This window comes from Microcaecilia unicolor, chromosome 2 (assembly GCF_901765095.1).
Source record: "Microcaecilia unicolor chromosome 2, aMicUni1.1, whole genome shotgun sequence".
Taxonomy (NCBI): domain Eukaryota; kingdom Metazoa; phylum Chordata; class Amphibia; order Gymnophiona; family Siphonopidae; genus Microcaecilia; species Microcaecilia unicolor.
This window is the reverse complement of record NC_044032.1, coordinates 327,451,942-327,477,388: the sequence shown is the minus strand read 5'-3', so window position 1 is coordinate 327,477,388 and position 25,447 is coordinate 327,451,942. Positions and strand designations below refer to the sequence as shown.

Below are 25,447 nucleotides of genomic sequence, written 5' to 3'. Positions count from 1 at the left end.
ACGCAGAGGTGGGCCGGGGAGAGAGCCTGCTGTTAAACATTTACCAGCACACCACTGCTCCCACCCCACTTGACCTCAAAATTCTCTGGTAAGCTTGGGCAGTGGATAATGGGATGAGGGTAGGTGGAGCCATATATCACCAGCTTTGACCCTTGTGGGGGGTGGGGGGGAGAGTTTTGAGCCTCTGGGTGATGGTAATGTTGGGTGATTTCCCACATGTCAAGGGGTTGTCATATGGGGGGGCTGGTCTTAGGGGGTTGCTATTGGGGAGGGACCTGACATTGGGGATGTGAACTACGTGGGGGAGCTGGCATCGGAAAGTGGGGTGTGAATGGAGATTTCTGAATTGGGGTGGGTGTGGCCATGGAAGGTAATGGACACCTTGGGAGGGGGGTTGCAAACAAGACTCTATAAAGGGGGAGCAACAATTTTAGAGAGCTGCTTCCATGTCTGTATGGGGGATTTCTATGTTTGTTCTCCTTATATACAGCTTTTTAAAATCACTGTTCTCTCTGTATGTGGAGGGCTTTCAAGTATGGTTGTGCACCTATTTTGCAAGAAGCTGTACTTTGCAGAGGCTCTGTACCTGTTTGTAATATGAAAATGCTTTTGATTGTGCAACAGAAAGGTGGTATAGCAAGACTCTAATAAACAATAGTAAAATAGTATGGGAATTATCCATGACTTTACTTGGGCATTTGAATTTTCCTCTCTGTGTATGTTCCAAAATCTGCCTACACATTTTTCATAAATGAATTAAAATGAAAAATCTTGACTACTGTTATTTTTTGTAGCTTCCAGTCATCACAGACTTACGAAATCCTTTCTTGAAGCCAAGACACTGGACAGTTTTGGAGCAAACCATTAATGCAACTTTGATGGATATTGAGCATTCATTAACTTTGGAAAAACTCATTGAGATCCGTGCTTTTGACTTTGCTGAGAACATTCAGGATGTTTCAGGACAGGCATCTGGAGAAGCATCTTTAGAAACAATTCTCAAAAAGGTTTGCTAAAAAATTACTTATGTTGCTTTTAATAATTAAGGGGGATGTTCACTGAACCATGCTAAGCAGTTAGCACAGGTGTTAGCTTGCGGTAGTCATCAGGATGGACACAAGTTAATGGTTATTGCGTGCTAAACCGAGCAAAAAAGGTAAAACTCTTGCAGTGTTTAGTGTGGGTTGGTGTGGGATCCAGGTGGGTTAATGACTGAGATTGAGATCAGGTGTGGCCATTACTGACAGCTAATGCGTGGTTTGTTACTGCATGTTGTCATTTCTGCTGATAGCATGGGTGCCTTTTATGCCATCTTAAGAGGTGGCATTAAGTGTAGCCTCACTACTGGCAGTCAGGTACCTAGACAACTGTACCCATACCATAGTTTAAATAAAAAGACATTAGAGCCACAGAATTCCTCCCATTCATCCAGCCCTACCCTTTCCACTCTGCAGACTGACCCCAGATCTAATCACCCACCTGCTAATCTTATCCCCTCCAAGCTGCATCAAGATAAGCCCCCTCAAGATATGACCCCTGAGCTGAACCCCAACATAGCTCAAGATCCAACCTTATCCCCACCACCCTGACATCCCTGCAATTACCTAAGCTATCCCTGGAAATCTAGTAAATGGGTCAGGAACGATCCTACTCTGCGCATGCCCCAACTAAGTCCATGGTTCAAAATGGCAGTTCTTATTCCTAGCAGTACTAGCGTTCGGATTAAATCTGCCAAATACAGACAATAGCTCCTTATTTGGCAGATTAACCTCTAGCTATGGGGTGGGGAACCAGATAAAGTGGCTCATACCTTTTGGGGACTCTTATCTTGGGGGGATTGATTTGGGGGTGAGTGAATGGGTAAGAGGTCAGTCTGCAGAGTTGGGAGGGTAGGGCTGTCTGAATGAGGGGGGATTCTCTGATTAAGATGTCTTTTTTTTTTTTTTTTTTTAACTATGGTATGGGTATCACTCTGATCCATGTTACATGTATCAGCAGGTAGCATGGGTGCACTTGCACTGTCTGCTAATACATCTAACCCAGGCCTTTGTAGTAAGTATCTGCCACAGGGCAGATACTTGTCATGCACCTGATATTTACTGCATAAGCTTTGTACCCATGGTACTGTAAGTTTTGTACTTTAAAAACATGCCTCTAAGTCTCTTGGATTTAAAATTTAATTGCAAGGTAGGTGGCCTGCACAATTCACCAACGATGGGATAGGAGGCAATGTTCTGTTGTGGATTAGAAATTGGTTATGGGACAGAAAGCAGAGGGTAGGGTTAAATGGCCATTTCTCTCAATAGAGAAGGGTGAATAATGGAGTGCCGCAGGGATCTGTACTTAGACCAGCACTATTAAAATTTGCAGATGAGACAAAACTATTTAAGGTTGTTAAAACACATGCAGACTGTGAAAAATTGCAGGAAGATCTTAGGAAAGACTGGGCATCCAAATGGCAGATGAAATTTAATGTGGAAAAATGCAAAGTGATACACACTAGAAAGAACAATCCATATCATAGTTACCTGATACTAGGGTCTACTTTGGGGGTCAGCACCTAAGAAAAATATATAGGTGTCGTTGTAGACAATATGCTAAAATCTTTTGCCCAGCTGCAGCCAAAAAATCAAACAGCATGCTAGGAATTATAAGGAAAAGAGGAAGTGACGTCATCGGACGAAATGGCAGCCTAGTCCCGTAGCTCCGTCTCCCCTCGCCTGAAAAAAGCATTAAAAGTCTGCTGAAAGTGGGAGAAAAAGGGTGGAAAAAGGCTACCTGAAGCTTCCCTTGCACAACGACTGCTATGAGCAAAACACCCGCGACGCGCAAAAAGGAAGGAGAGCGGTCCGAGAAAAACATGCCTGGGAAACCCGCCAAGCGCCATGAGTCTCCTGAACCCGGTTCGCCTTCTGACTCCGACTCAGCCTTGTCTTTGGCAGAGCATCGAAACCCGCCTCCCAAAAAAGGAATGTCTAGTGAATTGCGTAAATTTCTATCAAATATCCAAGAAGAGATCAAACATTCAAAAGATGAAATATTGGAACGCATGGATTCGCTGAGCACAGACCTCCGTGAGTTGGGGGGCAGGGTGGAGGACGCTGAACTTAAGCTGGAGGAGCATTCGGAGACTCTGACTAAACATACTACCCTGTTGCAGGAGCTGGAAAAAAAGAACTTGGATCTTGAATATAAAATGGATGATCTGGAGAACAGGGGCAACCGAAACAACCTCCAATTTCGCAGAGTCCCTGAAGGGGGGGAAACGGAAGATGTCCTTGTGATCACGCAAACCATGTGCGCAACACTACTGGGCCAGGCGGGCGAGTCTCTGCTGGAAATTGATAGAGCTCATAGAGCGTTGGGCGCACGAAAGGACCAGCAGGTGCGTGATATCATAGTGCGCTTCCACAGATATGAAATTAAGGAGAAGATTATGGCTTGTGCACGTAAGACACAGAATTTCAAATTCAGAGGGGCGAAGATTTTGGTATACCAATATTTATCGCAGTATACCTTGCAACAGCGACGCCAGATGAGACCAGCCCTGGATATTCTACTTAAACATCAACTGCAATACCGATGGGGATTTCCCTTCTCCCTGAACTTCACACTGAAGGGAAGTAAATACCGAGTGCACACACTGCAGGAAGCCTGGGAGGCCCTGCACGCAGGGAGTTGGTGAGCTCTTTGACCCCGCCAGGAGAGATGGCGTCTGTAACACGGGCCAAATTCCAGGGCTGGCAGCGCATTTCCGGATCGGCCAGGAGGGGCAAATCTAGGCGCTGACTGGATTGAGCTGGAAGGGTCATATAAAGACTGTACACTGGGGTAACTTGTATAAAGTTTAAGCAGTCTTTGTTGCAAGAAGTACAATAGGTTTTGGGGTTATCCTGTTTGCTGACTTACAGTCATCAGAACCACGTGATGTGGGGTGTGTGTGAACTGTATGAGTGCTGTGTGAAGGGGATGACATGAGGATGAGGAGGTGTGTGATAATGATGATTAGGGTGTTTTGGTATGTCGGGAGGGACAAGTGAAAGAGACTGATATTAGATGAGGGAGGGACTATTAAGGTGTGGGGGGGAGGGCCGTGGGGCCGGGGTGCTGTGAGTGTGGTGAATAACTTCCTCGAATCCCACTCAGAGGGGTAGTGTCTCTGGTTGGTGTCAATGTGGGAGATGCTTTGGGAGGGGGGAAGAAGGGTAGGGGTGGGACAGGGGGAAGGGGGAGGTAGGGAACCCAATTTGAGGTTAAGGACGCATACCACTCACAAAGGGACAAGACGAGGTCTGATGTATGTGTTTGTTAACTGCTTCAATAACATTATGTAATGGGCGCATATTTGAAAATAATATCCTATAATGTTAAGGGACTGAACATGCCACAAAAGAGGCAGAAACTTTATAGGGAACTGCAACAACTTAAGCCACATATAGTGCTGCTGCAGGAGACGCACTTGCGTCACAAGCATGAACGGTACCTCTCTTGCCCAGGTTATTCAGGAACATATTGTGCATCAGCGGGAGCATCAAAGAAAGGGGGGTAGCAATACTGATGCATGACTCTCTGGCAGCTCGGGTAGTACAGATCAAAAGGGACCCAGGGGGACGATTTATCTTCCTACATTTAAAAATGGACCAGGTGAATTTAACGGTGGCATCAATTTACGCACCCAATAGTGGACAGGTGGAGTTCTTTACTAGAGTCCGGAATTCTTTGATCCCTTTTGTCAAGGGTTCCCTCATACTGGGGGGCGACTTTAATGCAGTGGTAAACCCTGGGTTGGATCGAACAGGAGTAGCTAGGAGAGAGGAGAAAAAAGAGTCACAAGCGTTGGAGTCCTTGGCATATTCACTTGGTGCTCTGGACCTGTGGAGGCTGACACACAGAACGGACAGGGATTACACCTACTATTCACATGTGCATGCTTCATACTCCCGAATTGACTATATCTTTCTGGACACCACTTTGGTAGAATGGGGTCCTGAAGCTGGCATTGGTAGTATGACAATATCGGATCACGCCCCAGTGTGGGTTACTTTGCCAAATATTTGACCTGAACTTAAAGATAAGCGATGGACTTTAAACACTAGTTTACTGCAGGAGGGGGAGGTGGTGGAGGGATACAGAAAGATGCTAAAAGAATACTTGGAGTTTAATGTTGACTCTGGGCCCCCAATGCAAGTAGTGTGGGATGCTATGAAAGCGGTTTCCCGAGGGTATTTCTTGAAGTTAGCCAGTACACACTTAAAAGCGCGTAGGGCGCAGATAGCAGCCTGTTTGGTGAAAATACATCATCTGGAGCAGCAACATAAGGCAAATGTGTCATTGCAGGTGTGGCAAGAGTTGTGTAATGAGCGACTGAGGTTGGACTCCATATACTCGGAGCAGCTAGCACTGCTGCGAGCAAGACAGAGGTTGAGGTTCTATGAGTTTGCGAATAAAGCCGGGCGCCTCTTGGCAATATGGTTGCGTAGGCAACGAGTGGATAGAACGATCAAACAAGTGAGAGATGCTAAGGGTGATTTACTGCGTAAAGCTAGTCATATTCGCACACGATTCCGAGAGTTCTACCAAGCCCTCTATGAACAGGAGATTAACCCCTCCTTGGAATCTGTTGAGAAGTTTCTGCGAGACAGTGAGCTTTCTCCGTTGTCTAGCCAACACCGTGAATTGTTGGAAAAACTGGTCACTTCACAGGAAGTTCTGGAGGCCATAGGCGGTATGCCTTCTTGTAAGTCTCCTGGACTCGATGGTTCCTAACAAATTCTATAGGAAGTTTGCACCCGAGATGGCTCCGTTGCTTGCGGAACTGCTCAATCAAGTGGGGGTTGGGGGGACTTTGCCTCATACAATGCTTGAAGCCTGGATAGCAGTGATACCTAAGCCAGGTAAAGATCACGGAAAGTGTGGCTCCTACAGACCTATATCTGTGCTAAATGCAGATGTTAAAATATTGGCAAAGGTGCTGGCAAACCGGTTGGCACCTTTATTACCAACGGTAGTGCACCCGGATCAAGTAGGCTTCGTGTCTTATCGAAAGGCGATGGACAATGTCCGGTGCACGTTGGACCTCATGTATCTGGCAAAGAGAAATCGGAGACCTTTGTGTCTTCTCAGTTTAGACGCTGAGAAGGCCTTTGATCGGGTCCACTGGTCTTTTATGTATAAGGTGCTGGAGCACTTGGGATTTGGCATAAATTTTCGGGGGTGGATACAGGCATTTTATAACTCGCCCAGAGCCTGTGTAAAAATTAATGGAGGTCATTCTGATTTGTTCTCATTGTATAGAGGCACACGGCAGGGGTGCCCCCTTTTCCCTTTATTATTTACGATGGTTATGGAGCCATTTGCTTCCAGGATACGACAAGACCCAGAGATTTCGGGGGTCCTAATGGGTGGGAGAACACATAAAATTGCATTGTTTGCTGATGATGTCCTGCTCTACGTGACTAGATCTCAGTCAACATTTCCTAGACTTCTTCAACTCATTGATGAGTATGCTGCAGTGTCTGGGTTTAAAGTTAACATGGCAAAGTCTGAGGCTCTCAATGTTACACTGCCCGCTGAAACAGTGGCACAGTTAAAGGTGTCCTTCCCGTTTCACTGGGCCCGTCGGCAGGTTAGATATCTGGGGGTAAACTTGACCTCGACTCTATCGGAGCTCTTTCTGGCTAACTATAAAGAGTTGGTCAAAGTCATTGCTGAGGACATGGAGAGATGGGGCGAGCTGGAGACCTCCTGGTTCGGACAGATAGCTATTATTAAGATGAACGTGCTGCCTCGCCTCCTATATCTATTCCAAGTGCTGCCTGTGATGATGCCCAGTCGATTCCTTGCATCCTTACAGGATCGTATTGTGCGCTTCGTCTGGGCAGGAAAACATCCAAGGTTATCACGTACCCTGCTGTATCAGGATAGGAAAAAGGGAGGGTTGGGGTTTCCGAACCTTCATTGGTACTATAGGGCGGCACAGGGGAAGGCAGCTATAGAATGGTACCAAGACTACCCAGACCGACAGTGGGTACACATAGAGCAGCAATCCTTGGGACAAACGCCGTTGGGGGCGCTTATGTGGCTGCCGAGGCCCTTTCGTCCCATGAAGGAGGGGGTGTGTTCTTCAGTGGAGGTTACTCTTCACTATTGGGACAAGCTGTTTCAAGGGGGCCGTTGTGTACTCTCTCATTTGACTCCAATTGCATACAATTCCCTGTTCCTGCCAGGGACCACGAAAGGGGTCTTTACCAGATGGTATGGAGAAGGATTGCGTACATGGGGCCAAATGTTTGACAGGACTACCTTGCTTAAACACGCAGTCCTAAAAACAGAGTTCCGTGGGGTGGAAGGGGATGAGTTTGCATACTGCCAATTGTCACACTTCCTCTGCACTGCAGCAGTGCGTTTGGTGGTCCAGAAGGAAAGAACTCCCCTGGAGGTGATCTGTGAAAAATTAACCACATCCCGTGGCTTGATTGGTAGCCTCTATAAGTGTGTCAGCGCACAGGTCCCGATCTACAATAATCACAGGAGGGGGTGGGAAAAGGAACTGGGAGTGACACTGGGTGACCAGGGATGGGAGAAAATTGAGAGGGAGGTGTTGGGTGTTTCCACATATGTGCCCCTTAAAGAGAACGCAGTGAAAGTACTATTCAGATGGTATCTAACTCCGGAACGCCTCTGGTGCATATACCCAACCCTAACAGGTTTGTGCTGGAGGGGGTGTGGTATGCGCGGCACCATGGGGCACATCTGGTGGAGCTGCAGTAAAGTTAAAGCACTTTGGAAGGCGGTTCATAGTAGGATGCAGGGCTGGTTAGGGTCATCTGTCCCATGGGCGTCTGAGGTGTTCCTTTTCGCCTCAAAAGTGGATGGTTTAAAATCTTGTCAACATCAGCTGCTGAAGCAGATGACAGGTGTTGCTCGTGTGACAATTGCCCAAAACTGGAAACAACCGGGGGTACCATCCGTTGTGAAATGGCATAACAAACTGAAATATGTGTGTGAGATGGAAAGGCTGTTAGCAGTTAGAAAGCATCAGACACATACATGGCACTTGGTATGGAAGTGGTTTATTAATGCTGCAAACCAGGGGCGTATCTGGAATCCGGCGGTAGGGGGGGGCCAGAGCCAGAGAGGGGGGGCACATTTTTGCCTCCCTAACGACAGGCGAGGGCGGGACACGGAAGGAAGGAGTGGCCAGCCCTGCTGCTTGCGGCGAGTGTGAAGGTGAAAGGAAGCGGTTAAGAGGTTAGTTCCGGGAGCGACTGAGGGCGGGGGGAGCCGCTGATCGAGGGGGGGAGCCGGCGATCTCGGGTGGGGGGGTGACCCCGATGTTTCCCTGAAAAATAAGGCCTCCCCTGCTAGGTCTTATTTTCGGGGGAGGCCTTATATTTTCAAATTGCAGCAAGACCTCTACTAGGTCTTACTTTTGGAGAATGTCCTATTTTCGGGGAAACACGGTAAATACATACAGTGGGGGAAATAAGTATTTGATCCCTTGCTGATTTTGTAAGTTTGCCCACTGACAAAGACATGAGCAGCCCATAATTGAAGGGTAGGTTATTGGTAACAGTGAGAGATAGCACATCACAAATTAAATCCGGAAAATCACATTGTGGAAAGTATATGAATTTATTTGCATTCTGCAGAGGGAAATAAGTATTTGATCCCCCACCAACCAGTAAGAGATCTGGCCCCTACAGACCAGGTAGATGCTCCAAATCAACTCGTTACCTGCATGACAGACAGCTGTCGGCAATGGTCACCTGTATGAAAGACACCTGTCCACAGACTCAGTGAATCAGTCAGACTCTAACCTCTACAAAATGGCCAAGAGCAAGGAGCTGTCTAAGGATGTCAGGGACAAGATCATACACCTGCACAAGGCTGGAATGGGCTACAAAACCATCAGTAAGACGCTGGGCGAGAAGGAGACAACTGTTGGTGCCATAGTAAGAAAATGGAAGAAGTACAAATGACTGTCAATCGACAAAGATCTGGGGCTCCACGCAAAATCTCACCTCGTGGGGTATCCTTGATCATGAGGAAGGTTAGAAATCAGCCTACAACTACAAGGGGGGAACTTGTCAATGATCTCAAGGCAGCTGGGACCACTGTCACCACGAAAACCATTGGTAACACATTACGACATAACGGATTGCAATCCTGCAGTGCCCGCAAGGTCCCCCTGCTCCGGAAGGCACATGTGACGGCCCGTCTGAAGTTTGCCAGTGAACACCTGGATGATGCCGAGAGTGATTGGGAGAAGGTGCTGTGGTCAGATGAGACAAAAATTGAGCTCTTTGGCATGAACTCAACTCGCCGTGTTTGGAGGAAGAGAAATGCTGCCTATGACCCAAAGAACACCGTCCCCACTGTCAAGCATGGAGGTGGAAATGTTATGTTTTGGGGGTGTTTCTCTGCTAAGGGCACAGGACTACTTCACCGCATCAATGGGAGAATGGATGGGGCCATGTACCGTACAATTCTGAGTGACAACCTCCTTCCCTCCGCCAGGGCCTTAAAAATGGGTCGTGGCTGGGTCTTCCAGCACGACAATGACCCAAAACATACAGCCAAGGCAACAAAGGAGTGGCTCAGGAAGAAGCACATTAGGGTCATGGAGTGGCCTAGCCAGTCACCAGACCTTAATCCCATTGAAAACTTATGGAGGGAGCTGAAGCTGCGAGTTGCCAAGCGACAGCCCAGAACTCTTAATGATTTAGAGATGATCTGCAAAGAGGAGTGGACCAAAATTCCTCCTGACATGTGTGCAAACCTCATCATCAACTACAGAAGACGTCTGACCGCTGTGCTTGCCAACAAGGGTTTTGCCACCAAGTATTAGGTCTTGTTTGCCAGAGGGATTAAATACTTATTTCCCTCTGCAGAATGCAAATAAATTCATATACTTTCCACAATGTGATTTTCCGGATTTAATTTGTGATGTGCTATCTCTCACTGTTACCAATAACCTACCCTTCAATTATGGGCTGCTCATGTCTTTGTCAGTGGGCAAACTTACAAAATCAGCAAGGGATCAAATACTTATTTCCCCCACTGTATCTCTATCAGTGCTGAGAAATATACCTAAGAACCAAGCCTGCCAGTGTTGCCAGGTGGGCAGTTTTCCCGCCCAATTGGGCGGTTTTCCGTGACCCGCCGCGGGAAATTTTTGCCCGCGGCGGGTTGCGGTTTTTTGGGCTTGCTTTGGGGTCTTTCGGCGGTTTTTTCAGCGGTTTTTCGGGCCGCGGGGGCGGGGCTAGTTGCGTTTTGGGCGGGGGCGATGACGGGGCGGGGCCGATTACGGGGAGGCGGGCCGGTGATGGAAGAGGCGGGGCCGATGACGGCGGGGGCGAGGTTGATGATGGCAGGGGTTGGGGTGTCAGGGGCGGGGTTTGACTGTGGGCGGGTTTTGGGCTGGTTTTGGGCTGGTTTGGGTGGGGAAAAAATTTTCCACCTGGCAAAACTGAAGCCTGCCTTTGGTAACAAGCAATACAAGTCTGAACTCCCTCCTGTAGAAGTTAAGCTGAAATCTCACCCTGAGATTTATTTCTTCACTGATCTCTGGATAGATGAAAAGCTTCTTCTTTCAGCTACAGCTGTTTGGGACAGTGGTGCTGATCTGTAAAGAGATCACCTTATCGCTTCCTTAGCCCAGGCAGCCAGATGTAGCACTGGTAAGCAGTTGTAGTTATTAGCTTACTTACCTGCCACAGGAGAAGGAATAGAGGCTAGTTCTTTGGCATGATGAGACAGTGTCTTTTCCAGAGTTATCAGCAGAGCTGCCACTCCAGTTCAATGCCAAGTAGAATCTGATTTCTTTGTCCAGCAAAGGATTTGAGCAGAGCTTTGTCCATAGTCCTCAGGTGATTCTTTTGGACCAATCAGGCTATGCATTCTTGGTGTCAGAATGATCAAATCCAGGTCGGCTAAGTCCAGGGTTGATCACTCACCCTCAGCCTGTGGCACCTAGCCAAGGGGCCCACAAATGGTATCACATACTTGAGTATAGTAAATCTGTCCACCATGAAGTGCAGATGCTCCCTGTTTTTCCAGTGTCCTTGATCAGTCAGCAGCATCCATGGGCTGATAGAGAAACAGGAAATGTCCAAACAGCCATCTTTGTTCACATAGAAGATGCAGGTTCAGGCCTGTATGTGGACATAGGCCTCAGTTGTGCACAAGGTGACACACAGGAGGTACTCCTACATTTCCCTCCCCTTTAAGGTGGAATAACTACAAAGGAGTCTGTTCCAACGTCAACCTATCTAACAATACAGCTAGACAGGTAGAACCAGGAGCATGGTTAAGACAAAATGAGATGGATCTATATCCAAACACTAAGGAAATACAAAATGAATATATGAAAGCAAATTCAAGCCTAACACAAGCATGTGATAACTAAAATCGTAATAAAACATAATTTCAGTAATGCATGCAATAATATTCACAATTTCATAAATGAGCATATATAGCAGACAAATGAATACATGAATAATATGGTAGAAACTATTATAAAGAGCAAAATTACTGATCATATATATATGCTTGGATTAATGGGACAAGACCAATATGGATGTAGCCAAGGGAAATCTTGCCTCTCCAGTCTTTCTTTGAAGGGGTAAATAAACATGTGGATAAAGCTGGTTAATATTGTGCATTTGGATTTTCAGAAGGCATTTGGCAAAGTACCACAACAGGGAAGATAGTCATTGGATAGGAGGTAGTGTCCTATTGAGGGGCATAATCGAATGGCACCGGCCATCTATATGGCCGGCCATCTTCGGGGCCAGCTCCGCAAAGGGGCGGTGCCAACTGTATTATTGAAAAAGATGGCCAGCCATTTTTTCTTTTGATAATACGGTTGGGGCCGGTTAAATCTCAACATTTAGGTCAAATGTTGAGATCGCCTGGTTTACAGATGGCTGGCTTCAAAAAAGTGGAAAAAAAATCCAAGTGCTCAGGCTTTTCCAGTAGTACCACTTGGATTTGAACTGGCCACCTCTGAATTACAAGACCGGTACGCTAACCACTTGGCCACAGCTCCACTTACTTGGATGTCCCTCCCTTTTGATTATGCCCCTTCAGGTCTCTCTCAGCCACTCACAGACAGCTAAATGCGCTGTGATTGGCTGAGAGAGCCCTGTCTGTGATTGGCTGAGAGAGACCTGAAGGGGCATAATCAAAAGGGAGGGACATCCAAGTAGGTGGAGCTGTGGCGAAGTGGTTAGAGTACCAGTCTTGGTTCAAATCCCACTGGTACTACTGAAAAAGCCAAGCAAAAATAATTTTGATTTAGGATGTCCCTGACGAGCACTTAGATTTTGTTTTTGGGTGGGAGGGGATTGGTGACCACTGGGGGAGTAAGGGGAGGTCATCCCTGATTCTCTCGGATTGTCATTTGGTTAGTTGGGGCTCCTTTTTGAAGTTTGGTCGTGAAAAAAAAAGGACCAAGTAAAGCCGGCAAAATGCTCGTCAAGCCTGGCTTTTTTTTCCATTATTGGGCGAAGCTGGCCATCTCGTGAGCACGCCCCCGTCCCGCCTTCACTACCCTACTGACACGCCCCCTTGAAATTTCGCCGGCTCCACGACGGAAGGCAGTTGAACCCGGCCAAAATCAGCTTTCGATTATACCGATTTGGCCGGTTTCAGGAGATCGCCGGCCATCTTCCGATTTGTGTCGGAAGATGGCCGGTGATCACTTTCGAAAATAAGCATGATTATGAACTGGTTGAAAAATAGAAAACAGAGAGTAGGATTAAATGGTCAATATTCTCAATGGAGATGAGTAAATAGTGGGGTTTCCCAGAGGTCTGTGCTGGGACAACTGCTTTTTAACATTTTATAAATGATCTGGTTATCAATAGAAATCAAACAAAATAAAACATGGAAAAGAAAATAAGATGATACCTTTTTTATTGGACATAACTTAATACATTTCTTGATTAGCTTTTGAAGGTTGCCCTTCTTCGTCAGATCGGAAATAAGCAAATGTGCTAGCTGACAGTGTATATAAGTGAAAACATTCAAGCATTACTATGACAGTCTGACAGGGTGGGAGGATGGGGGTGGGTCGGAGGTATGCATGGGGACATCAAAGCATATCATTGATATTCTAACAGGATGGGTGTGGATAGGTGAGGGGTGGGGTGATCAACAGAGACATACAGCTTTATGGTTTACTAGTAAAAAAAGGCCCGTTTCTGAGAGGAATGAAACGGGCGCTAGCAAGGTTTTCATGGAAGTGTGTATGTTTGACAGTGAGTGTGTGAGAGACAGAGTGAATTTGCGACTGTGTGTGTGTGAGAGAGTGAGACTGTCTGTGTGAGAGTGTGTGTTCGAGACAGAGAGTGTGCGGCAGGAGTCCCCCCTGCGTGTGTTGGCATCCTTCCCGCTCCCCCCCTGTGTTTCCTTTTCCCATATCCTTCTCGTCCCCCTCCCCCCTCAGGGTCGTGCCCCCCCCCCCCTGCAGGATCGTGGGCCCTGTGGCAGCGTTTTTCTGTATCGTAGTGTGTATGTTTGAGAGAGTGTGTGTGAGAGTGAGTGTGTGAGAGAGAGTGAATGTGTGAGTGTGGCAGAGTGAGAGTGTTTGTGCGAGAATGTGAGTGTGTGTGTGAGAGGGAATCTCCGCCTCCCTTGGGCTTTCAGGATGGTGGTCCCTCCGTCTGCCGGCGTTTTTCTCCCTCCCCCTTCCCCCTTCTCTCCTCGCAGGTTGAGGTTCGAGTGCCCCCCCTTCCAGTGCCTTTGAGGGTCGTGGCGCTCCCTCCGACTGAAGCTTTCTCCCTTCCTGGCACGTTCAGGCAGGCAGGCAGGCTGGCTCCCTGCGTGTGTCTGACGTTCAGGCTGCCTGCCTGCGTAGCTCCCTCCATCCTGCAAAGTTGGGAAATGGCTGCCGAGGGGCAAGGGGAGTGATATCGCGTGTCGCCGATGCTTACGTGCCCGCCTGCCTCTCTCCGACGTTGTGCGGGCAATGTTAGTCCTCTGGAGGTGGGAAATATCCGCCGAGGGTCAGGGAGATGGCGTTTGGCCGATTGTCATAGCGCCGCCCTCGACGTCATGACGTTATGACGCAAGGGCAGGCCAGACACTCAGGGCAAACCGGATATCTCTGGCGCCTCAATTTCCGGCTTGAGGCTTCAGAACGTTGGAGGTGCCTTTTATTATATAGAGATAATGGGTTAGGAACCCCAGATCCTTGTTAAGTCCTTTCTGTTGGGTGTTAAAATATTCAATCATTCTGACTTCAAAGGTCTTACGTTCTTGTATGGTTTTAAAATTACCTTTCAGTATTCTCACTGTGAAATCACTGGTACAGTGTCCTGGTTCTGTGAAGTGCTGTCCCACCGGGGTGGGGGCCCTACTGGCTGTATTGTTCATGTGATGTCTATGTAAATTGAATCTTGTCTTAAGCATCTGGCCTGTTTCTCCAATATAGCATCCTTCGTTACATTTTTTACACTGAATGATATATACCACATTGGAAGATGAGCAAGTGAAAGATCCCTTTATGTTGAATATCTTTCCTTTGTGGATAACTGTGGGGTCCTGTGAAATATTTTGGCATAGTTTGCAACTGGATAAATTACAGGGACGTGTGCCCTTCTGTTCCTTTTCAGTCTGTGATGGAAGTTTACTTCTGATTAGCTTGTGTTTTAAGTTGGGTGGCTGTTGGAAGGCCAGTACTGGTGGGGATGGGAATATCTCTTTCAGTAATTCATCCTCCTGGAGTATAGGTTGTAGATCTCTTATGATTTTCCTCAGTTTTTCCAGCTCTGGATTGTATGTCACTACAAGGGGGATTCTGTTTGTGGATTTTTTCTCCTTGTACTGTAGCAGATTCTCCCTGGGTGTTTTGAGGGAGGAGGCAATATTCTTGGAGATTATTTTGGGGTTGTAGCCTTTCTGTTTGAAGGATGCAGTCAGGCTTTTAAGGTGTCTGTCTCTGTCCCCTGTGTCAGAGCAGATACAGTGGTATCTTGTGGCTTAACTATTTTGTTTGATTTCTATTGATAACCTTAAGAGTGGACTAACACGGCTACCACACTCCTCTACTATAAATGATCTGGAAATGGAAATAATGAGTGAGGTAATTAAATTTGCTGATGACACAGAGTTATTCAAAGCTGTTAAATTACAAGAAGATTGTGAAAAATTGCAAGAGGACCTTATGAGTCTGGGAGATTTGGCATCCAGTGACATTTAATGTGATCAAGTGCAAATTGATGCATATAGGGAAGAGGAAACTAAACTATAGCTACATGATTCAAGGTTGAAGATTAGGAGTCACTGCCCAGGAAAAGGATTTAGGTGTGCAGCAGCAGCTAAGAAGGTAAATGAAGTGTGCTTTTCCAAAACACATGTTAGGAATTATTAAGAAAGGAAGGATGGAAGGGGGAGTGAGAGGGAGGGCAGACCCTAGATGGATGGGAGAGGGAGGGCAAATGGTGGATTGAGCGGACAGAGAGAAAGGGCAGACAGTGGATGGAAGCGATAGAAAGGGCAGACAGTGAATGGAAGGGGGAGAGAGAGAGGGCAGACAGGGGCAGATGGTGGATGGAAGGGGCAGAGATAGAGGGCAGATGTAGATGGAAGAGGCAGGGAGAGAGGGCAGACATTGGATGGAGGGGACAGCAGAGAGGGCAGACACTGGATGGCAGAGAGAGAACAAAGACAGATGCTGGATGGAACAAAACTGAACAAAACTGAGAATATTATAATGCATTTGTATTGCTCAATGGTGCTACCACACCTCAAATACTGTGTGCAATTTTTGTCACAGAATCTGAAAAAAGATATAGAGGAATTAGAAAAAGTACAGAGAAAGGTGACGAAAAGTACCCCCTGTACAGTGGGGCAATCGGGTGTGGTCAAGTGGCTCTATATAACTCTGGGATACCCCTTAAACCTTATCTCCAGCCCCTAAGCCTTATGACTCTCCTGATAGGCTAGTAATAGAAACTGACTCTCTGGTCTGGAAAAATAATGGTTTATGTATCTTAGCACCGCTATACAAAAAGAATAACAATGACAGTAATGAAAATAATAGCTCCTAAAATAGTTTAGGTATAATTCCTATCACTTATATAATATATTGGATAAACTACAAAACAAACTGGAAGAATAACCTAAATTCTATTAAGCACTTGTTTCAGCTCACACTTTCCAAATGTATCACTTTTACTATCTATTCCCAGTTTATGATCTGTTAGTGTCTAGACCAGGTTTGTTCAACCAACTTCCCGAGGGCCAGAACCAGGCTCACTGGGTGCTTTTTTCTGACTTCAGAAGCTTGGCAATTGTTGTGGTGCTTACAGCAGGATTTTGCTTCCTCGCCGTGACTTGGCTTTCTGTGGCTCAAGCTTACAGAGAGGCAAGTAATGGTGGGGAAGCAGGAATCCCACTGTTTTCTTCTGCAACCAAAGCCAGGTGAGGGAAAAGAAACTAGGTGAAGAGTGGGGGTGGGGGGTGTTACATCAGTGAGAGAAACTGGGTGAAGGCTGGTGGGGGGGGGGGGGGGGGCGGTTACATGAGCAACAGTGAGACTGGATGAAAGCTGGGGAGGGGATGATGCACCATTTTGGCGCTATTTGACGAAACATGCAGCAAAATACAATGGTGTGTGTTTTGGCCCTCCAAATGTTACAAAATATAAAATGTGGCCCCCGATATAAAAAGGTTGGACAAGCCTGGTCCAGACAGATCTGGTCCCACAGCGGGTCTGTCACTGGCTTTAACTGACCTGTCCTTAGTCAGTGAGAACAGGTGCAAGAATAGGCAGAGGGACAGATATGTAAGAAGTACAGCATCTAGCCTGTGCCTCCTCCCAGTGTGCTTCCAAGACAGAAAAAAGAAGCAGAAGGCTCCATCTGGTTCCTGTGAGCAGCTCAACTGATCTTTCCTCCCCTCAGCAAAGTACTCCTTTTTTACCACTGAGTTTACCACAGAATTACATAAGTAAGTAATGCCATACTGGGAAAAGACCAAGGGTCCATCGAGCCCAGCATCCTGTCCACGACAGCGGCCAATCCAGGCCAAGGGCACCTGGCAAGCTTCCCAAACGTACAAACATTCTATACATGTTATTCCTGGAATTTTGGAGTTTTCCAAGTCCGTTTAGTAGCGGTTTATGGACTTGTCCTTTAGGAAACCGTCGAACCCCTTTTTAAACTCTGCTAAGCTAACCGCCTTCACCACTTTCTCCGGCAACGAATTCCAGAGTTTAATTACACGTTGGGTGAAGAAAAAGTTTCTCCGATTTGTTTTAAATTTACTACACTGTAGTTTCATCGCATGCCCCCTAGTCCTAGTATTTTTGGAAAGCATGAACAGACGCTTCACATCCACCTGTTCCACTCCACTCATTATTTTATATACCTCTATCATGTCTCCCCTCAGCCGTCTCTTCTCCAAGCTGTATAGCCCTAGCCTCCTTAGTCTTTCTTCATAGGGAAGTCGTCCCATCCCCGCTATCATTTTAGTCGCCCTTCGCTGCACCTTTTCCAATTCTACTATATCTTTCTTGAGATGCGGCGACCAGAATTGAACACAATACTCAAGGTGCGGTCGCACCATGGAGTGATACAACGGCATTATAACATCCTCACACCTGTTTTCCATACCTTTCCTAATAATACCCAACATTCTATTCGCTTTCTTAGCCGCAGCAGCACACTGAGCAGAAGGTTTCAGTGTGTTATCGACGATTACACCCAGATCCCTTTCTTGGTCCGTAACTCCTAACGTGGAACCTTGCATGACGTAGCTATAATTCGGGTTCTTTTTTCCCACATGCATCACCTTGCACTTGCTCACATTAAACATCATCTGCCATTTAGCCGCCCAGTCTCCCAGTCTCGTAAGGTCCTCTTGTAATTTTTCACAATCCTGTCGTGATTTAACGACTTTGAATAACTTTGTGTCATCAGCAAATTTAATTACCTCGCTAGTTACTCCCATCTCTAGATCATTTATAAATATATTCAGAGAGTATATCACTACTTGCACATTGTGTGTACTTCAGAGCTCCAGTATGATTCTAGTATCCACTGTGGCAGCAATTCTGTGTGGTATAATCTGTTTTCCTTCACCCCTTCTACATACTGTCATAAGTGCCTGCTAATTTTCTAACTGTGCAATAAAGAACTATTGGAATTTAGAAAAGTTGCCTTCTCTGGAGATTGGTACCTGGTTTGACTGAATAATTAGCCGTGCATGTATACTGTGATATTGACAGTAAAAATGGAGAGTGAAAAAGGAGGAACAACAGTGGAGGATTCAGGAGGCATATACAAAAAGCATGAGAAACATTTTAGTGTGTGTAATCTGAATGGGCACCTTTCTGCTGCAGCATTATTTAGTGAAGAGGCATCAGTAAAATGAACTGAATTTTCTCCAGGAGTTTCTAAGCAAGCAAAAACGTATAGTTTCGTTGTGAAAAGACATTTATTTCAAAGCAGCCTTTCTTGTCTTTTTGTCCCTCCTCCTTCTTTCTTTTTTTCTTTGTCTCCCTCGCTGTCACTTGAGCTTTTTACATATTGTTAACTGTTTTGCTACAGTTATGCGATTAGCAGTATATCAAGCTATTATAAATAAATACATAAATAAATATTGGAACAGAGCAGTGAAAGATTTTATTGGCCTTAAAGCATTTATTTTGTAAATATAACTCAGCTGTGACAATATATCACAACACTCTGGTGCCTCTAAACATACCTTCAGTCATTCATCATGGTCACATAAGGTCACCACAAGTTCAATTGCTATCAGATTGCAAATGGAAGCAGAGGCTGCTAAATCATGTGTTCTTTATGATTTTTGCAGTTGTCCAGGTCTTGCCGCCTCTGAATTCCACATACTGAGATGAGGCAAGACCTGAATAACTGCAACAATCATAATGCCAGCCATGGAAGCCAACAAGAAGCAGCCTGAAACTAGAGAAACTTCAAATAGAAGAAGCAGCAGCTGCTGCCACTGCATGTAAGAAATCTGAATTAGAAGAAGAGGAACAGAAAGAAGCTGCTACTGCTACAAGCAGGAAAGCTGAATTGGACATTTCTATGGAAATGCTGTGGTAAGAAAAGGAAGCAGCTGCCATTGAGACTCAAGTCAAGGCTCTTGAAGCAGCTACAAAGCAGGATGGCAGGAAGAGCTAGCTTAGCCACTTTACCTCTGAAGACCCTGCCCAGCAAACCAAAGCTTATGTAATGGCTCATGCCCCAGCACAGTCACAATCTGACCCAGAGGAGTCTTCGGAATCTGAGGAAGCATGTCCTTCACCAGTGGCTACCTCACTTGAAAGAAGCAAACATAAAGTACATCATGCCGTGGAAGTCAACTGCCACCATAGTGCTCCATGTATGTGCACCAAGGAAGACACTTTTGTTCTACCACAGATTTCAATGCTCTCCAAAGATTGGGAGCAAGAAAGAGTTAAGCAGTTGCTCTGAGGGAGGGCATCAGCTAAACACCCTTTGCTTAAGCAGGAGGCACCTGAGTAGCTGCACCCAACACCACTGTTCAGAGAAAGCAAAGCAAAGAACCATCCAAGGGCGAATCTCACTACAGCCAGTCACAAGTACCTTCTGATATTCAGCCTGAGAACAGTAGCGTAGCAAGGGCGGGGCGGTGGGGTCAGTCCGCCCCGGGTGTCAGCGAGTGGGGGGTGCTCCACTCCCGCTGCTCCCACCCTACCTTCTTTAAAAAAAAATCAGTAAAGCGGCGTGGCAGGCAGCGCGGCTTCGCGTCTGCCCTGCTTGTAAAACAAGTAGATCTCCTCATCGGGCCTTCGCTCACTGGATCCCACCCTTGAGGAAATAGGAAGTTACCTCAGAGGAGGGCAGGACCCAGTGAGCGAAGGCCCGACGAGGAGATCTACTTGTTTTACAAGCAGGGCAGACGCGAAGCCGCTCTGCCTGCCGCGTCGCTTTACTGATTTTTTTTTTTTTAAAGAAGGTAGGGTGGGAGCAGTGGGAGCAGAGCACCCCCCCCCCCACCCGCTGTTGTCTTGACGGAGCTGGTAGTCGGGTCGGGTCAGGGGGCCCCAGATGACAGTAGGGGATGGGGAGCCCAGATGACAGAAGGGGATGGGGTGGGGAGCCCAGATGACAGAAGGGGATGGGGTAGGGTGCCCAGATGACAGAAGGGGATGGGATGGGGTGCCCAGATGACAGAAGGGGATGGGGAGCCCAGATGACAGAAGGGGATGGGGAGGAGAGCCCAGATGACAGAAGGGGATGGGGTGGGGTGCCCAGATGACAGAAGGGGATGGGATGGGTTGCCCAGTTGACAGAAGGGGATGGGGAAGGGAGCCCAGATGACAGAAGGGGATGGGAGCCCAGATGACAGAAGGGGATGGGGTGGGGTGCCCAGATGACAGAAGGGGATGGGGAGGGGAGCCCAGATGACAGAAGGGGATGGGGAGGGGAGCCCAGATGACAGAAGGGGATGGGAGCCCAGATGACAGAAGGGGATGGGGTGGGGAGCCCAGATAACAGAAGGGGATGGGGAGGGGAGCCCATATGACAGAAGGGGATGAGGTGCCCAGATGACAGAAGGGGATAGGGTGGGGAGCCCAGATAGCAGAAGGGGATGGGAAGGGGAGCCCAGATGGCAGAAGGGGATGGGGTGGCCAGATGGGAGAAAGGGATGGGGAGGGGAGCCCAGATGGGGTCTGGGGCTGAAAAGGGAGGCCCTAATGCAAGGCATGTGGATGAAGGGAGCTGGAACTGGGGGCTGAAAAGGAGGGTAGGTGGGATAAGGGGGCTAGTACTGGGACTGGGGGTTGAAAAGGGCCAAGAGCTGAAACTGTGGGGACTGGGGGCTGAAAAGGAGACAGGGAGAAGTGGCTGGGGCTGAAGCTCGGGACTAGTGAGATAAAAGGGCTGGGTTTGAAACTGGGGGCTGAAAAGGGGACAGGGAGAAGTGGCTGGGGACCGAAGCTCGAGACTGGTGGGAGAAAAGGGCTGGGCCTGAAACTGCGGACTGGTAGGATAGTGGGGCTGGAACTTGGGGCTGAAAAAAGGGGCAGAGAGAGGGGACAGATCCTGGATGGAAGGGGGAGTGAGAGGGAGGGCAGACCCTAGATGGATGGGAGAGGGAGGGCAAATGGTGGATTGAGCAGACAGAGAGAAAGGGCAGACAGTGGATGGAAGCGATAGAAAGGGCAGACAGTGAATGGAAGGGGGAGAGAGAGAGGGCAGACAGGGGCAGATGGTAGATGGAAGGGGCAGAGATAGAGGGCAGATGTAGATGGAAGAGGCAGAGGGAGAGATGGGAGACATTGGATGGAGGGGACAGCAGAGAGGGCAGACACTGGATGGCAGAGAGAGAACAAAGACAGATGCTGGATGGAAGGAAGGAAGACAGTGAAAAGAAGATGAGGAAAGCAGAAACCAGAGACAACAAACTGTAAATAAAATATTTACTTTTATTTTTTTACTTTAGGATATAGTAGTATTGTAGCTGTGTTAATAAATGTTTATAATAGAACATGTAAACAAGGTAATCTTTTTATTGGACTAATTTTAATACATTTTGACTAACTTTCGAGAACAAAACCCCCTTCCTCAGGTCAGGATAGGATACTGTAACAGCACTATACTGTATTGACCTGAGGAAGGATGTTTTGGCCTCTGAAAGCTAAATGTATTAGTCCAATAAAATGGTATTATTTTATTTTCTATATTTGTTTTATTTCTATTTGTTAATTTGTAAAGTGGTGATTGGTTCTTGTTAGTTTTTTTCAAATTTACATCTGCTGTCTTTAAATTTTGCACAGTACTAGGGGACATTTTCTGTTTCTGTGGTGTTGCATTGTATGCAGAGTCTGGCATCTTGGGGGTTCAGTTTAATTTTTGTCTAAATAGAAAGTTTATATTACTTATTCTATAGTGGATTAGGCTATATCTGTGTTTGTGAAAAAGTCATGGCTTTCAGTTGGCATTGACTGTGTAGGATTGACGATCTGTACTGTTCTGTTTGGTTTTGTTTTACAATAGGTGAATTGATGTTCTAGTGCTCACTGTAGTGTTTAAGATGCTTTCCTTTTCTTGTGTGATTCGTAGAAATGACTGCTTATGGTATGGTAGAACTGCTCTATAGGTCCTGAGTGTTTTGTATTCTCGGCATGCCTAGTACTAGATTTTGGAGGGGGGTGTTAAAAAATGACCGGCCCCAGGTGTCAACTACCCTAGCTACGCCACTGCCTGAGAATTCAGAAAGGGAAGATCTAGCAAGGTACAGTACAGTCTTGATCATCCGATGTAAATGGGACTAGCCCATTGTTGAATAAGTGAAAAGTCAGATAATATGGAAAACAATGCATGGAAAACATACTTTTTACATAAAAAGCAGGCATAGGGTATCTTTAATTGAAATATTATTTATTAACACTAATCAGCAACAAAAAAAATGAAAAATTGTACAGCAGGCAATTTGAGCACAAATACAGAATAGCATACACAGCATAGCCATTGTACAGCAGGCAGTGTGAACAATACTGTACAGGTACAGAACCGAGCAAGGGAAACCATGTTTGGGAAACCATGTTTATCAATTCCATATACAGAAATACAGAACCAAGCAGAGCCTCATTTCTCAAAATCACTGCATGTTCAGCCGCATTCCTCTTCTCCAGTCAATAACAGTACCATATGAAGCAGAAATCAAGACAGAGGAGCCAAGCAGAGTCCCATGTCTCAAGACAGTAGAACTGCAACTGGAAACTCTCTGGATCTAAGAATGAGAGCAAGAATAAAGAAAGTGCTGTAAATGAACAAACAGGAATACAGTAGGTATACATGTAGTACTGCATAAAACTCACTGTGCACAAGAATCTTACCATGGTTCTGTTTCTGCAAAAGCACAGCCTCAGATCAAAAATGGATCCCAGACAGGAAAAGTAGGATGTTGGGTCACATAGTGCAGGTCCAAAACTTTCTGCAAAAGCACAGTTTCAGATCAAAAATGGATCCCTGGCAGGAAAGCAAGGTCTTATCTCAAAACATCTTTAAGGTTTAGTTTCTTCCTTTCTGCAAAAGTTTCTGCTTTATAAACAGACAGGACTTAACAAAGATCTGGGTTTTCTAGCCCATTATAAACCATAAAGTTGTATTGCTATGTTTATCACCCTCCTCTCACCTATCCACTCTCATCCTGTTAGACTATCTCTGAAATGCTTTGATGTTCCCATGCATAGGTCCTACCCACCCCCACCCTTAGACTGTCAATGAAATGCTTGGATGTTTTACTTATATATACTGTCATCTACCACATTTGCTTATTTCCGATCTGACGAAGAAGGGCAACCTTCGAAAGCTAATCAAGAAATGTATTAAGTTATGTCCAATAAAAAAGGTGTCATCTTATTTTCTTTTCCATGTTTTATTTTGTTTGATTTCAATTGATTTGCTTTATAAACAAAACAACTTTTTTCTTCTTTTGACTGGCCAAAAATTGCTGCCATGCTGTAAAAGCAAGGTTTCAGCTCAAAACTTTTCAATGGTTCCCTCGCTGCACAAGCGGGGTCCAAGATCTAAACATTATGGTTCCCTTGCATAGAACCATGGTCTCAAATAAAAAAAACTCTTCCCTCTCTGCACGAGTGGGATCCTATATCCAAAAATTCAGGCATAGACGCATGAGCTTCTTAACTTGGATGAGGGGTGCATGAAGGAGTATCATCAGAGAAGCATGGTATCAGTTCAAACATGGCTCAAACATTGCCTTGCAGCACATAAAGTCAGAAAGCAGGAAGAGAAGCGGCACGCTTGTTAATAGCAATGCAATGACATCACCGGGTGGAGGGGTTTCTGTCGGATATGCCAAATGGTCGGATTAGCGAAAGTTGGATAATTGAGACTGTGCTGTATATGACTCGCAAAGACCTCGTGATTTTGAGACTTACCCAGTTCAATGACCATCCTGAGAACTACAGAGGATATCTGATTTCAAGGATGCCATATCAATTATGAGGTTCATTCCAAAGGAAGAGATGAATCTGATTATGAGATGGCTGGGAAGTGAATCAGTTGACCATGTAAAGGGATTTAAAAAATACATATTGGCATGACCCCTCTAGAGGATTGAAAGAGATATGGGAAAGACTGAAAAAGTACTATGGCAGCCCTGAAGCTATTCAGAAATAGCTAATAGGACGAATAAAGAATCTTCCAAAGATCTCATACAAACATAACCACAAGCTACTATAGTTTGGAGACCTCCTCAATTAATTTGAAATGATTAAAGCTGAGCAAATCCTCCCAGGGCTTTGTTACTTAGGCACATCTTGGGGCATAAAGAATATTGTGGTAAAGCTGTCAAATGACATAAGGGAGAAATGGTCATCATGTGGCATGAAGTATAAAGAAGATAATCAAGAGAAATTTTCTCTTTTCACAGTCTTCACAAAGTTTATTAGAGACATAGCAAAGAAGAGAAATGATTCCAGCTTCATGTTTGATATATCTGAAGCAAACAAGACAAGCCAGCCAAAAAGAATATCATAAGACAGATGTCACTCGAAGCATCCACACCGTCTGATTATCCACCTACTACAGATAAAGCAGAGGAGCTGAATTGACAGTGCCCTATACGCAAGAAATCTCATTCTTTCAAAAAATGTCAAGTGAAGAGCTGCTAAAAAAAAGTACAGAATTTGCTATAGATGTTGCTCTTCATTGCTATAGACTGTAAAGCAGCCATCAAGTGTACAAAGTGTGACAGTGACTTGTGGGGACTAAACACAATAACTGTGCCTTATTAGAGGACCGGCAAAGAAAGGGAAGTACAAATATAACAAATAATGGTAATTTAGCACTCAGGGATTAAATCACAAACTTCCCACTCATGCAATCCAAATTCAGAACAGTCCAAATTATAAACACTGAGAAGAAGGGACACAAGGCTTAGATATTAGAAAAATAAGAAAGCTGTTTTATTAAAGAAAATAGCAGCAAATGTACATGTGTACTTAAGTATTGTCATACTGGACAGACCGAAGGTTCATCAAGCCCAGCATCCTGTTTCCAACAGTGGCCAATCCAGGTGGATTTTCCATTTTAATAATGGTCTATGGACTTTTCCTTTAGGAAGTCATCCAAACCTAGTCCTAGTATTTATGGAAAGCATAAACAAGTGATTCACATCTACCCATTCCACTCCACTCATTTTTTTGTAGACCACTATCATATCTCTCTTCAGCTGTCTTTTCTCCAAGCTGAAGAGCCCTAGCCACTTTTGCCTTTCCTCATAGGGAAGTCATCTCCTTTATCATTTGTGTCAACCTTCTCTGTACCTTTTCTAATTCTACAATATCTTTTTTTGAGATATGGTGACCAGAATTGAACACAATATTCGAGGTGCGGTTGCACCATTGAGTGATACAAAGGCATTATAACGTCCTCATTTTTTATTTCAATTCCTTTTCTAATACCTAACATTCTAT

General features: G+C 45.8%; 1 protein-coding gene across 1 annotated transcript in view; it reads left to right on the top strand.

Annotated features, from left to right (window-relative positions):
• The window catches only part of DNAH6 (dynein axonemal heavy chain 6), a 2,906,060-nt gene that overhangs the window by 555,782 nt on the left and 2,324,831 nt on the right, over positions 1-25,447 (top strand). Inside the window, exon 21 of the mRNA XM_030192089.1 lies at positions 795-1,007. Coding sequence (XP_030047949.1) covers positions 795-1,007 — 213 coding nt within the window. The remainder of the gene's footprint in view (positions 1-794; positions 1,008-25,447) is intronic.